The sequence below is a fragment of the Xenopus tropicalis genome, chromosome 6 (assembly GCF_000004195.4).
Source record: "Xenopus tropicalis strain Nigerian chromosome 6, UCB_Xtro_10.0, whole genome shotgun sequence".
Taxonomy (NCBI): domain Eukaryota; kingdom Metazoa; phylum Chordata; class Amphibia; order Anura; family Pipidae; genus Xenopus; species Xenopus tropicalis.
Window position 1 is genome coordinate 11,570,585 of NC_030682.2, and position 14,084 is coordinate 11,584,668.

Consider the following 14,084-nt stretch of genomic DNA (forward strand, 5'->3'; position numbering starts at 1 on the left):
TTTCCCTTTAATCAAAATTCAGAACCCCTTGGCCAAGCATTTATGGAGGGGGGGGGGGTGGGAAATGAACATTTGGTCAAGGGAACCAATGAACACAATTGTTGTACTAAACAGAAATGTATGGGCATTAATGGACGTCACAATGGGGGGGGGGTAATAAAACAGAAGGGGCATTTTGCGGAACAAGTTTGTACCAAACATCACTCATTCTTGTTAAAGGGGAAGTTTGCCTTTATCTTAACTTTGTAGTTAGCCTTTACTATTTACTGCGTAGGCTTTATCATTTTATTTTTTTTTTTATTAGCTGTCCATTTTAGCATTCAGTTTTTAAATTTCTGGTTGCTGGGGTAACCGTCCTTGGGTCACTGTCCCCAGCAACCAAAAAATGTTATTCATTTTATCTTAACTCTCTCGCTTATCGTTCTTTTCAGGCCATTTCCTACTGAACGTGAATTGTGTTTTCCAAATTCCTGTCCAGTTGCTAGGGTTAATTAAGCCTTAGCAACCAGAAAGCAGTTAGAATTCGAAGCCTGGGAGTTGCAGTGAAAAGTAATTTCAGATAAAATGGCTGGAAATTGGGGGTGTCTGCTGCCATATAAGTAGTAGAGACGTGGAACAGCCTCCCAGGGGAGGGGGTGCAAGTAGCTACAGAGGATATTTCTTGGGGGTTAACGCAACGTGGACGTGTTTGCTTTGTATAAGCGCTGAAATAAATTACAATTAAATGTGCTCTAGTAAGTCACAGTAGGACACAGATGCAGCCCTGTTATATATATATATATTATATATATATATACTTCCCCTTTATCTGGAATTTACTACCTTCCCCCAGGCTGTACATTCCAGCCTCTCCCTCTCTCCCTATGTCACAGCCCCAGCATGAAGAGGAAGGGGAATAAATCAATATATATATATATATATATATACACACAGTCTTGTTATTATTATGATTTATATCAGGAGTGGATATTGTGGATATTAAACAACCACAGTGCCCCTAGTGGCTATCGATATATATATACCCTGATGTTTTATTACATTGTGTATTATTATTATGATTATTATTATTAACATTTATTTATAAAGCGCCAACATATCCCGCAGCGCTGTACAATAAGTGGGTTTCATACATTGGACATACAGAGTAACATATAAAGCAATCAATAAACGATACAAAAGGTATAAATAGTATAAGTATAAAACCCAGGCAGGGGCAGTGACACTGACCATGGGAGCTGCCATAGTGCAACGTTTAGCTGAACCATTCTCCCTAGAATAATAATGACTAGGACTATGTTTATGGAGAGTACCCCTGCCGTGGCAAGCAGCATGGGAGCCCCCTTTTCTGATAAGCAGTTACAGACACTGTCATCAGACAGGGCTGTCATCAGAAATCATGGGGCCCTGTACTACTAAGCATTGCCTGCCATCTCCCAAGGGCCCCTGGTATTAATCCACCCTGACGGCTATACCCCTGTATACCCTGATAACAAAAATAACATAAATTTAATCCCTAAGCATAGGGATTCCCCTGTACTAAGCACAATTCAGCAGGAACAGCCCCCTAAGTTTGCTCATAGCCTGTACAGAGAGATACCATAAAACTATGGCACATAGGGATTCCCCTGCACTAAGTACAATTCAGCAGGAACAGCCCCCTAAGTTTGCTCATAGCCTGTACAGAGAGATACCATAAAACTATGGCAGCATAGGGATTCCCCTGTACTAAGCACAATTCAGCAGGAACAGCCCCCTAAGTTTGCTCATAGCCTGTACAGAGAGATACCATAAAACTATGGCACATAGGGATTCCCCTGTACTAAGCACAATTCAGCAGGAACAGCCCCCTAAGTTTGCTCATAGCCTGTACAGAGAGATACCATAAAACTATGGCACATAGGGATTCCCCTGTACTAAGCACAATTCAGCAGGAACAGCCTCCTAAGTTTGCTCATAGCCTGTACAGAGAGATACCATAAAACTATGGCACATAGGGATTCCCCTGTACTAAGCACAATTCAGCAGGAACAGCCCCCTAAGTTTGCCCATAGCCTGTACAGAGAGATACCATAAAACTATGGCAGCATAGGGATTCCCCTGTACTAAGCACAATTCAGCAGGAACAGCTCCCTAAGTTTGCTCATAGCCTGTACAGAGAGATACCATAAAACTATGGCAGCATAGGGATTCCCCTGTACTAAGCACAATTCAGCAGGAACAGCCCCCTAAGTTTGCTCATAGCCTGTACAGAGAGATACCATAAAACTATGGCACATAGGGATTCCCCTGTATACAGAATGTGAAGAATGAATTAAATGAGGGCCCAGAGAGAGAATTCCCCCCCCCCTGCATACCACCGCAAGATACATATTTCCACGCTCCGGTACATTTATCATACAAGATGCTCAGTCATGTTGTTATTTTTTCCAAGCGCTGTCCGGCTGCGACGTTGTATTTAATAGAGGAGAAAACAAGGAGCCTTTAATGCGCAGTTACTGTGAGTGTGGCCCCTACATGTGCCGGCCTCGTGCATTAGAGCGGGAGGAGGCAAATAGAACAATGGAGTAGCGGTCAAGGCTGAAACTGCAAGCAACACAAACAAAGGGAAGAACGTCTGTAGGCGAATGTGGCACCAATGAGCCTTCATTTAATCTCTTGTTGTCAGGTTTAACCCTTACCTGGGCCACTGGGTTGATAGGCAGAACGGGGTTCAGAACTCTGCAGTGTGACCCTATAGTAGCCCATAGATACTGGGGATGGAGTTGCAATACAAGGGCCCCCCATAACTAAGGAAAGTGGCATTAATAGGGACCCTGAATGCTAAATAACACTAAATAACCCGAGAGTGCAGTACCAACTTTCACCAGCAGGTGTAATCACGAAGGAAAACCACACCTAGTTACCTGGAACCAATCATATCTTCTACTTGTTATTGCCCCACCCCCCCTCCCCAGCCAGTGTAGGTATAGCTGAATCAGTAAAGTTAAGGTAGGTAGATAGGTAGGTAGGGTCTCACAGGCTATAGTTAGTCCTAGACAGGGATGTACAGAATATAGCGTATCCCCCTACACACTAAATAACCATTGGTTTCTTCCTCGGAGGCAGTGAATTTATCTCTCCTGGATACTGATGATGAATGCACAGCATGGTTCTATTATTGGTCGAGACAATATATAAGCAGTTCCTTAATATGCTTTAAAGGGGAAGCAAAGCTCAACAATCAGTTAGGATGACGATGTTTGATATTCTCAAACAATTTGCAGTTGGACTTTGTTAAAGGCCAATAAGGATGCATCTGGCTTCCATTCCCCGTGCATTGTGGGTACCCGGGCATAAAGCATTGTGCCAAGCCTCATAAAATGGGCACTGACTCTCTATTGGGCATCCAAATGGCTTCACTAATCAGTCGCTCACTATTTATAGAACTCTGCCCTCTATTAATGCCAGATTAGAGCAAAAATATCTCGGAGTCACCCATTCCCTGCTACATTTAGGGGGCACACATCCTACCACTGGAAAAGGGGGCACAAGGTGCAAAGTGCCAGACAGGCTAAATGCCAGCTTGGAGAGGCAGGCAGTAATGTGGAATGGGCAGAGCCAATGAGACTGGGGGGTCTGGCTATGTGCCGACCCAAAGCCGGGAAAGTGCCAGGCCAAGTATTATTGGCTCAGATATAGTTGTATTAGCTGGGCTAAAGCCAATGAGATCTCAATGTTAAACCGTTAAAAGCATTAGGGGTTAAACACCGAAGCCCCCAAGTCGCTCAATCCCAGCACCTGAGTGTCAGGCTGGAAACAGCAGTGAGTACAGAGCGGGGCTCGTGCCTCAGGAGTCAAGTACCTCTGTACTGATTAGAAGAGGGGCCCCTCGGGTTCCCACTGATTAGCGCTACGTACCCCCACCTGCCTATGGGAGATAAGAGGCAGCTCAGGGCTCCTTATATACAATGTCTTACATACAATCATCTGTATGGCAGTGACAGGGGGGAGGGATATAACTCTGTTATACAGATAGCTTGAATCTCAGCCATAAAGCAGGGCAGGACTGCTGCTTACAATGGGGGGGGGATCAGATAGGATCTGTGCCACTGTGACAGAATGCTCTGTTATACAGATAGCTAGAATCTCAGCCATAAAGCAGGGCAGGACTGCTGCTTACAATGGGGGGATCAGATAGGGTCTGTGCCACTGTGACAGAATGCTCTGTTATACAGATAGCTAGAATCTCAGCCATAAAGCAGGGCAGGACTGCTGCTTACAATGGGGGGATCAGATAGGGTCTGTGCCACTGTGACAGAATGCTCTGTTATACAGATAGCTAGAATCTCAGCCATAAAGCAGGGCAGGACTGCTGCTTACAATGGAGGGGATCAGATAGGATCTGTGCCACTGTGACAGAATGCTCTGTTATACAGATAGCTAGAATCTCAGCCATAAAGCAGGGCAGGACTGCTGCTTACAATGGGGGGATCAGATAGGATCTGTGCCACTGTGACAGAATGCTCTGTTATACAGATAGCTAGAATCTCAGCCATAAAGCAGGGCAGGACTGCTGCTTACAATGGGGGGATCAGATAGGATCTGTGCCACTGTGACAGAATGCTCTGTTATACAGATAGCTAGAATCTCAGCCATAAAGCAGGGCAGGACTGCTGCTTACAATGGGGGGATCAGATAGGGTCTGTGCCACTGTGACAGAATGCTCTGTTATACAGATAGCTAGAATCTCAGCCATAAAGCAGGGCAGGACTGCTGCTTACAATGGGGGGATCAGATAGGATCTGTGCCACTGTGACAGAATGCTCTGTTATACAGATAGCTAGAATCTCAGCCATAAAGCAGGGCAGGACTGCTGCTTACAATGGGGGGATCAGATAGGATCTGTGCCACTGTGACAGAATGCTCTGTTATACAGATAGCTAGAATCTCAGCCATAAAGCAGGGCAGGACTGCTGCTTACAATGGGGGGATCAGAGAATGTCACACACAATCAGAGTTGCCCTTAGGGCAAAGACACACGGGGCGACTTTTTTTTTTAAAAGTCGCGGCGACTAATCCGTGCAATGAAATTGCATGCACGATTTGCCGCGGCGTTGCAATTGTACTCTATGGGCAGAAAGTCACCGTGATCTGAGTTAATTAAAAGTCGCGCAGACTAATCGCCATGTGTGTCTTCGCCCTAATAATTCACAGTTAAATACAGGATAAGTGCAGCTTATAAACAGGTTATGATTCACCTTTGATCTCTTAGTATTTCTATTGTTAAAAGACTAGTTACAAAGAGCCCTAAACCCAAAGGCATCCCCCGGGGTATTTACATTACATAATAGCCTCTGGGAAGGGACTGGGGCTGTGGGATAGCAGGTATAGTAGGGAGAAATGGTGCCTATAGTAGCAGTGGGGGGATAATAGCCTCTGGGAAGGGACTGGGGCTGTGGGATAGCAGGTATAGTAGGGAGAGATGGTGCCTATAGTAGCAGTGGGGGGATAATAGCCTCTGGGAAGGGACTGGGGCTGTGGGATAGCAGGTATAGTAGGGAGAGATGGTGCCTATAGTAGCAGTGGGGGGGATAATAGCCTCTGGGAAGGGACTGTGGCTGTGGGATAGCAGGTATAGTAGGGGGAGATGGTGCCTATAGTAGCAGTGGGGGGATAATAGCCTCTGGGAAGGGACTGGGGCTGTGGGATAGCAGGTATAGTAGGGGGAGATGGTGCCTATAGTAGCAGTGGGGGGATAATAGCCTCTGGGAAGGGACTGGGGCTGTGGGATAGCAGGTATAGTAGGGAGAGATGGTGCCTATAGTAGCAGTGGGGGGATAATAGCCTCTGGGAAGGGACTGGGGCTGTGGGATAGCAGGTATAGTAGGGAGAGATGGTGCCTATAGTAGCAGTGGGGGGATAATAGCCTCTGGGAAGGGACTGGGGCTGTGGGATAGCAGGTATAGTAGGGAGAGATGGTGCCTATAGTAGCAGTGGGGGGATAATAGCCTCTGGGAAGGGACTGGGGCTGTGGGATAGCAGGTATAGTAGGGAGAGATGGTGCCTATAGTAGCAGTGGGGGGATAATAGCCTCTGGGAAGGGACTGGGGCTGTGGGATAGCAGGTATAGTAGGGAGAGATGGTGCCTATAGTAGCAGTGGGGGGATAATAGCCTCTGGGAAGGGACTGGGGCTGTGGGATAGCAGGTATAGTAGGGAGAGATGGTGCCTATAGTAGCAGTGGAGGGATAATAGCCTCTGGGAAGGGACTGGGGCTGTGGGAAAGCAGGTATAGTAGGGAGAGATGGTGCCTATAGTAGCAGTGGGGGATAATAGCCTCTGGGAAGGGACTGGGACTGTGGGATAGCAGGTATAGTAGGGAGAGATGGTGCCTATAGTAGCAGTGGGGGGATAATAGCCTCTGGGAAGGGACTGGGACTGTGGGATAGCAGGTATAGTAGGGAGAGATGGTGCCTATAGTAGCAGTGGGGGGATAATAGCCTCTGGGAAGGGACTGGGGCTGTGGGATAGCAGGTATAGTAGGGAGAGATGGTGCCTATAGTAGCAGTGGGGGGATAATAGCCTCTGGGAAGGGACTGGGACTGTGGGATAGCAGGTATAGTAGGGAGAGATGGTGCCTATAGTAGCAGTGGGGGGATAATAGCCTCTGGGAAGGGACTGGGGCTGTGGGATAGCAGGTATAGTAGGGAGAGATGGTGCCTATAGTAGCAGTGGGGGGATAATAGCCTCTGGGAAGGGACTGGGGCTGTGGGATAGCAGGTATAGTAGGGAGAGATGGTGCCTATAGTAGCAGTGGGGGGATAATAGCCTCTGGGAAGGGACTGGGGCTGTGGGATAGCAGGTATAGTAGGGAGAGATGGTGCCTATAGTAGCAGTGGGGGGATAATAGCCTCTGGGAAGGGACTGGGGCTGTGGGATAGCAGGTATAGTAGGGAGAGATGGTGCCTATAGTAGCAGTGGGGGGATAATAGCCTCTGGGAAGGGACTGGGGCTGTGGGATAGCAGGTATAGTAGGGAGAGATGGTGCCTATAGTAGCAGTGGGGGGATAATAGCCTCTGGGAAGGGACTGGGGCTGTGGGATAGCAGGTATAGTAGGGAGAGATGATAATAATCCAACCTATAGCCCTTCAGTTACAGTTGAAGCGCAACTCCCAGCACACACTGATAGCATAAAGCTTAGTAAATATCACCACTATATAAATAAAGAATTATAATAAGTAATGACTTTTTAATCTCTTAATTACACATCCCTTATCAAAACACAAAGCATTTTCTCTGTTTCTGCAGTTGAACATTTCCCGAGCCCCATGTGACCCTGAGCTGTCACCCCCCCCCCCCCCAAATGATGGAAAATCGGAATATTTTATATTTTTACAGCCGCCCATAAAAGCAGAAGTCATGGGGCTCATTCAGGGCTCAGGGCGCCGGGAGTTGGAACATGGGAAACCGGCGCAGGATCCATACACAGAGCCGCCCGTATGGACTTTAGTCCAAGGGAAGGGGACACAGAGTTCAGAAAGGAGATGTTTGTATCCCGGGGCGGAAGGAATATAGTCCCTGTGAATGGGAACAGAGAGGCAAGAGAGACGGATACATTAACCATTAGCGGCAAATCATTCACAGACCTCCGGCTATCAGGCTATAGATAGTTCCGTTACACCTTCTACTTATCTGTTTATCTATTTATCAACTGTCTCTTTATCTCTCTCCTGTCTGTTGATCTATATACACACATTTGTTTATATCTTTGTTATATCATCTATCTTTTGATCTCTCTGTCCATCAGCTATATCTATCTATCTATCTATCTATCTATCTATCTGTCTATTATTTTATTATAAACATTTATTAACATTTATTTATAAAGCACCAACATATCCCGCAGCGCTGTACAATAAGTGGGTTACATACATTGGACATACAGAGTAACATATAAAGCAATCAGTAACCGATACAGGAGGGGAAGGGAGCCCTGCCCAAAAGAGCTTACAATCTATCTATCTACTAATCTACCTATTCTCTATCTGTTTATTAATCTGTGTGTTTGTCCATCCATCCATATCTATCTATGTATCAATCTGTCCGTCCGTCCATCTGTCTGTCTTTATATCTGTCTGTCCACCCATATCTATGTATCTATCTATCTGTCTGCCTGTCTATCCATATCTATCTATCTATCTCTCTAGCATCTATCTATCTATCTATCTATCTATCTATCTATCTTTCTTTGTCTGTCTGTCTGTCTATCTATCTAGCATCTATCTGTCTGCTTGTCTATAACTATCTATCTATCTCTCTAGCATCTATCTATCTTTCTGTCTGTCCGTCTGTCTATCTATCTATCTATCTAGCATCTATCTGTCTGCTTGTCTATCCATATCTATCTATCTATCTATCTGTATGCCTGTCAATCAATATCTATCTATCTACCTATCTATCTATCATCTATCTATCTATCTATCTGTCTGTCTATCTATCTATCTATCTATCTATCTATCTATCTCTCTAGCATCTATCTATCTATCTATCTTTCTTTGTCTGTCTGTCTATCTATCTATCTCTCTATCTATCTCTCTAGCATCTAACTGTCTTTCTGTCTGTCTGTCTGTCTATCTATCTATCTGTCTATCTAGCATCTATCTGTCTGCTTGTCTATCCATATCTATCTATCTATCATCTATCTATCTGTATGCCTGTCTATCAATATCTATCTATCTATCTATCTATCAATCATCTATCATCTCTACCTATCTGTCTGTCTCTCCATAAATCTATCTGTCTATCTGTCTGTCTGTCTGTCTATCTATCTATCTGGTTGCCTGTCTATCCATATCTATCTATCTATCTATCTATCTATCTACCTGTTAATAGAGCTAGCTGAATGTTTAACATCTGCACTGGGGAAGTTATTTCCTAGTCTGGCAGATGAGATTCAATGTGGATAAATGAAGCCCCCGATACCCTTAATGGGCCCGGTCAATTTGCCCTGGGGAAAGCAATGGCAGTCAGAAGGTGGAAGGGCCAGCGAGATATTGTACCACTGTTCCCTGTTAGTAAGCGTTGATAAGGCTCCATATAGACAATCCGGTACATTCCTGATACAGAGAGGCGCAACTAAGCTAATAAAGGGCCTGGAAGGTTCCGGCCAATGCTGTGTATAAATACTGTATTTTAGGGGGGCATAAATAACATCTCTGATGCTTTATTAACCAACAGACCCTTCCAGCAGACACCAGGGCACCCCCCGATATTAAACGGAAGGGGGTTTCATGTTAAGGGGCAAAAGGCGATGGATACAGTTGTAACATTTTCTTCCTGACAAGACTTTTGGGGGATCTGCCCAATTGCCCTTTGGGAGAATTGCCTTCACATGGGGCACTGATTCCCGTGGCTAAACCAGATATTGGGGGGGGGGATTCACTTGCACTAAAGGTGGAAACTGATGGACTTTAGTCTTTTTACAACCTCATCTACTGTACATGTGTCATACATTTATTATCTCTGCCAATCAGCTACCAATCTGCTATTTTATCTACTTATCTATGTCTATTGATCTATATCTCTGTATTGATTGGTTATCTATACACACCGCTCTCAGCCTATCCACCTGTCTGTATCATCTATAAATCCTTGCACGCAGCTAAATGAATAAATATTTGGCAGTGACTGAGGGTTGGCATGATGATTCCGCTGTACCAACCCCAGGAATGGCAACTGGCTGCTACTTACATCACAAATGCCCCCCAAGCATTAACCCATCGTGTGCTGTGCTGCAGTAATTGTGACTTTCCTGCCCATTGTAGCCTGTACTTTCCCCGGCTGTACATTCCGCACTGCTGACTTTCTCTGGTTGTTAGGGACGCGGCACGCTCCGTTCTCCTTACTAAAGCACAAGGGGGGAGCGAATGGAAGTGCCTAGGTGAATACAGGCACTGCCAGCTGTAGGGGCATTAAATAAATAATGGCATTTATAGCTAGTGAAACAATTAAACCAACCACCACTCACATGTGCATAAATAAAGCGCAAACATAAAGATAATTTCTGTCTATAACAAAAAGCTATTATAAAGCCAACTTCATATCAGGAGACACGTGCAAGGAGATATAACCTTACTAGCCCTTCCATATACAAAACATACATTATATATATATAATCAGTCTGATTCTCTTCCCAACACAACAACACAGTCAGAAAGAATGAGGTCAAATGACCATGTAATTATATCTTTGTTTTAATGTTAATTTGTGAATATCCAGAAAGGAAGGAAAGTGATAGACAGATAGATAGATAGATAATAGATATATAGATAGATAGATAGATGATAGATAGATAGATAGATAGATAGATAGATAGATAGATAGATAGATAGATAGATAGATATAGATAGATACCATGTCCATGTCCCTTATGTATACTGTAAATGTACATACTGTATAACAATATAAAGTACAAATGTATTATGTATGGCTATAAAGAGATAGATAGATAGATAGATATATAGTTAGATAGATAGATCGATCGATAGATAGATAGATAGATAGATAGATAGATAGATAGATAGATAGATAGCCCATGTCCCTTATGTGCATATTATACATACTCTATACTGTAAAGCGTACATACTGTATAGCAATATAAAGTACAGATGTATAATGTATGGCTATAAAGATGTAGATGATATAGATAGATGATAGATAGATAGATAGATAGATAGATAGATAGATAGATAGATAGATAGATGATAGATAGATAGATAGATAGATGATAGATAGATAGATGATAGATAGATGATAGATAGATAGATAGATGATAGATAGATAGATAGATAGATAGATAGATAGATAGATAGATAGATGATAGATAGATAGATGATAGATAGATAGATGATAGATAGATAGATAGATAGATAGATAGATGATAGATAGATAGATAGATAGATAGATAGATAGATAGATAGATCATGCCTATGTCCCTTATGTATACTATAAATGTACATACTGTATAACCATATACTGTACAGATGTATAATGTATGGCTATAAAGATGTAGAGAGATGGACAGATGATAGATAGATAGATAGATAGGTAGATAGATAGATAGGTAGATAGACCATGTCCATGTCCCTTATGTGCATATTCTACATACTGTATATTGTAAATGTACATACTGTATAGCAATATAAAGTACAGATGTATAATGAATGGCTATAAAGATAGATAGATAGATAGATAGATAGATAGATGATAGATAGATAGATGATAGATAGATAGATAGATAGATAGATAGATAGATGATAGATAGATAGATAGATAGATAGATAGATAGATAGATAGATAGATAGATATCTCCATGTGCTGTACCACATACTATATATATATATATATATATACATATCTCCATACTGTATAAGCATATACAGAGCAGCAGAATGTATGTCTAGGGGAATGTATAACCATAGCGCTGCCTGTCTCTGTTCCATTGAGGGCAATTGGGGCAATGTGGGGCAATGGGGGGCAATATGGGGCACTAGGGGAAGGGTACCCATGAGTAGAAGCCTGGGATAAAGCCTGTTCCACCTAAGGACACATCCCATGAAGTTGCGGAAAGAAGAGAAAGTAGTCGGAAGGGACTCACCAGGGCGCAGGCAGAGCCGAGCAGGGCGCAGCAGAGGAGCAGGCAGCACAGGCAGCAGCGGCGCAGAGATGATCCCATATCCACTGGCAGCACCCAATCATCAGCACCCACAGCTCTAAATCTCCCTTGCTCCGGGCTGCCCAGTGACTACCAGCGAGTCCAGCAGGATCCCAGTTTGGCTCTTCTTGCCCTGTGCCACACATGCCATTGCCCCAGTTGGGAAGCAGTCATGCCGGTTACTCTCCCAGCGCGACAGTCGCATCCATGTGTCCGATGTGCGGTTCGGCTTCCCCTTTTTATCCTCCGGCAGAAGGAGAGGAACTAGAGCTCGTCTGTCGGGGGGGATCGAACCGGGGAGAGTGCGACTGCTGATCTATTCCAGGGCTGCTGTTTACCCAGCGATTTTCCCCTCAGCCCCCCCCCACACACACTGACAGGAAAATGCTGAAGATTATTTTACAAACCAATTATATGGAGTGGGATTCCTTTCTCTGCCACAGACTCGGAGATGTCATAGTGGGACCTCTGTTTGATGAAAGCAGTTGGGGGTCTCTGGGGGGGGGAAGGGGGGGCTGCTTTCCATCAGTGCATGGAATCAGTGGCATGGGTTTGTTTACTTTGCTCCAAAGCTTCAGCCAAACTTTTAGCCCGATTTTTTTTCTATACTCACTGAAGCTTCCACCATGGGAACCAAACAGCCCTACTGCTCTCCTGGCCCAATGTAGGGGTTCTGGACTCTCACCCCCCTTTCCTCCACGATTGGTATGGCCCTTTCTGGATCTGGAGCTGTTCCTTCCCTAGACTTTCTAGTCGGCGATCCCTCTGGTTGCAACTGACTTCGCTGCGACTGTTCCTCTCTCTGGATAGAAGTGATCTCAGGACAGACGAGTACAGATGTACAACTCTGCATTCGGCGCTGCGATTTGCTCCTCTCTTATTCTGGACGGGTTCGATCCCCACTCATTTTGGACAGAACTTATCCGGAACCCTCTGGATCTTATTAGCTTGGATCTCCGCAAAAAACGAGGGCAGATGTTAGCCCGGGGCAGAAAGATGTTGTCGGTTCTGGATACAATTCTATTAGATCGGAACCCTGAATGGAATCGGTCTCAACAGGCACATGCGACCTGAGGACATAACTCTGGATACAATGTGACTCCTGATATGTATATCTGTTACAATGCGTCTCTGCGACTGAATCGCTTCCTCGGTGTATGGGGGCAGCCCCTTTCCCCTAGCGACCCGGCAGCCTCCAGCTCATCAGCCACAAGAAGCAGAAGCGACTGAGAGAGACGAGAGGGGCCGGGGAGGGAGCGCAATCGGAGCGGCTGCCCACTGGTTGCTCGGAATACGCAGCGCCGGTAACAGCCTCCCTACTCCGCTTCATTCATAAAAAGGGAAAGTTACTGGGGGGAAGGTGCCCCCTACACATTGGCTCCTCTAGCGATGGTGACGCAGAAGGTCCATTCATGGATAGGTACCTGTGTGTGTGTAGTAGTGTGTGAGTGTGTGAGTGTGTGAGTGTGTGCAGTTTATTTCATGGCATTGGAGGGTTAAGAGGCAGAATGGGATCAGGCAGCAGTTTGGGATATGAAATAGGAATGACTTGTTCCAGGTTCCCAGGCAGCCAGTGAATAGGAGCCTTCAGCTGGATTTATGAAAAGGGGCTCTCTCCCAGGGCACTGGGGGGAAGCCTGCAGCCCAGGCTGTGTGTTAGTGTGTGTTAGTGTGTGTTAGTGAGATGCTCACTGTGGTACAGGGCAAATGTGTGTAGCACTAGTACAACAGGGGGGCAGGTATAATGCAGCAGGGGCAGAAGGTGATTGGTGGCCAGGGGACAGGCAGGTGACACATTGGGGGTCATGTTTATCCCCAGTCTCTTACTCACTGGGCACCAAACAAACACACACACACACACACACACACTCACATACACTCACTCACACACACTCACACACACATATACACACACTCACATACACTCACTCACACTCACATATACACACACACACACACACACACACTCACATACACTCACTCACACTCACACACACTCACATACACACACACTCACATACACTCACACACACACTCACTCACATACACTCACTCACACTCACACACATTCACATACACACACACTCACATACACTCACTCACACACACACACACACACACACACTCACATACACTCACTCACACTCAAACATACACACACATATACACACACACACACTGCTCTCTGGGCTCACTGTATAGGCAGGGATTGTGTGTCTGTATATATATTATTATTATTATTATTATTAACATTTACTTATAAAGCGCCAACATATCCCGCAGCGCTGTACAATAAGTGGGTTACATACATTGGACATACAGAGTAACATATAAAGCAATCAATAACCGATACAAGAGGTGAAGAGAGCCCTGCCCAAAAGAGCTTACACTC

General features: G+C 44.9%; 1 protein-coding gene across 1 annotated transcript in view; it reads right to left on the bottom strand.

Moving 5' to 3' along the window:
* pth1r (parathyroid hormone 1 receptor) overlaps positions 1-13,367 on the bottom strand; it is a 227,986-nt gene extending 214,619 nt beyond the window's left edge. Inside the window, exon 1 of the mRNA XM_002939365.5 lies at positions 11,636-13,367. Within this exon, the coding sequence (XP_002939411.2) occupies positions 11,636-11,713 (78 nt within the window). The 5' untranslated portion in view covers positions 11,714-13,367. The remainder of the gene's footprint in view (positions 1-11,635) is intronic.
* Positions 13,368-14,084: the final 717 nt, after the last annotated feature.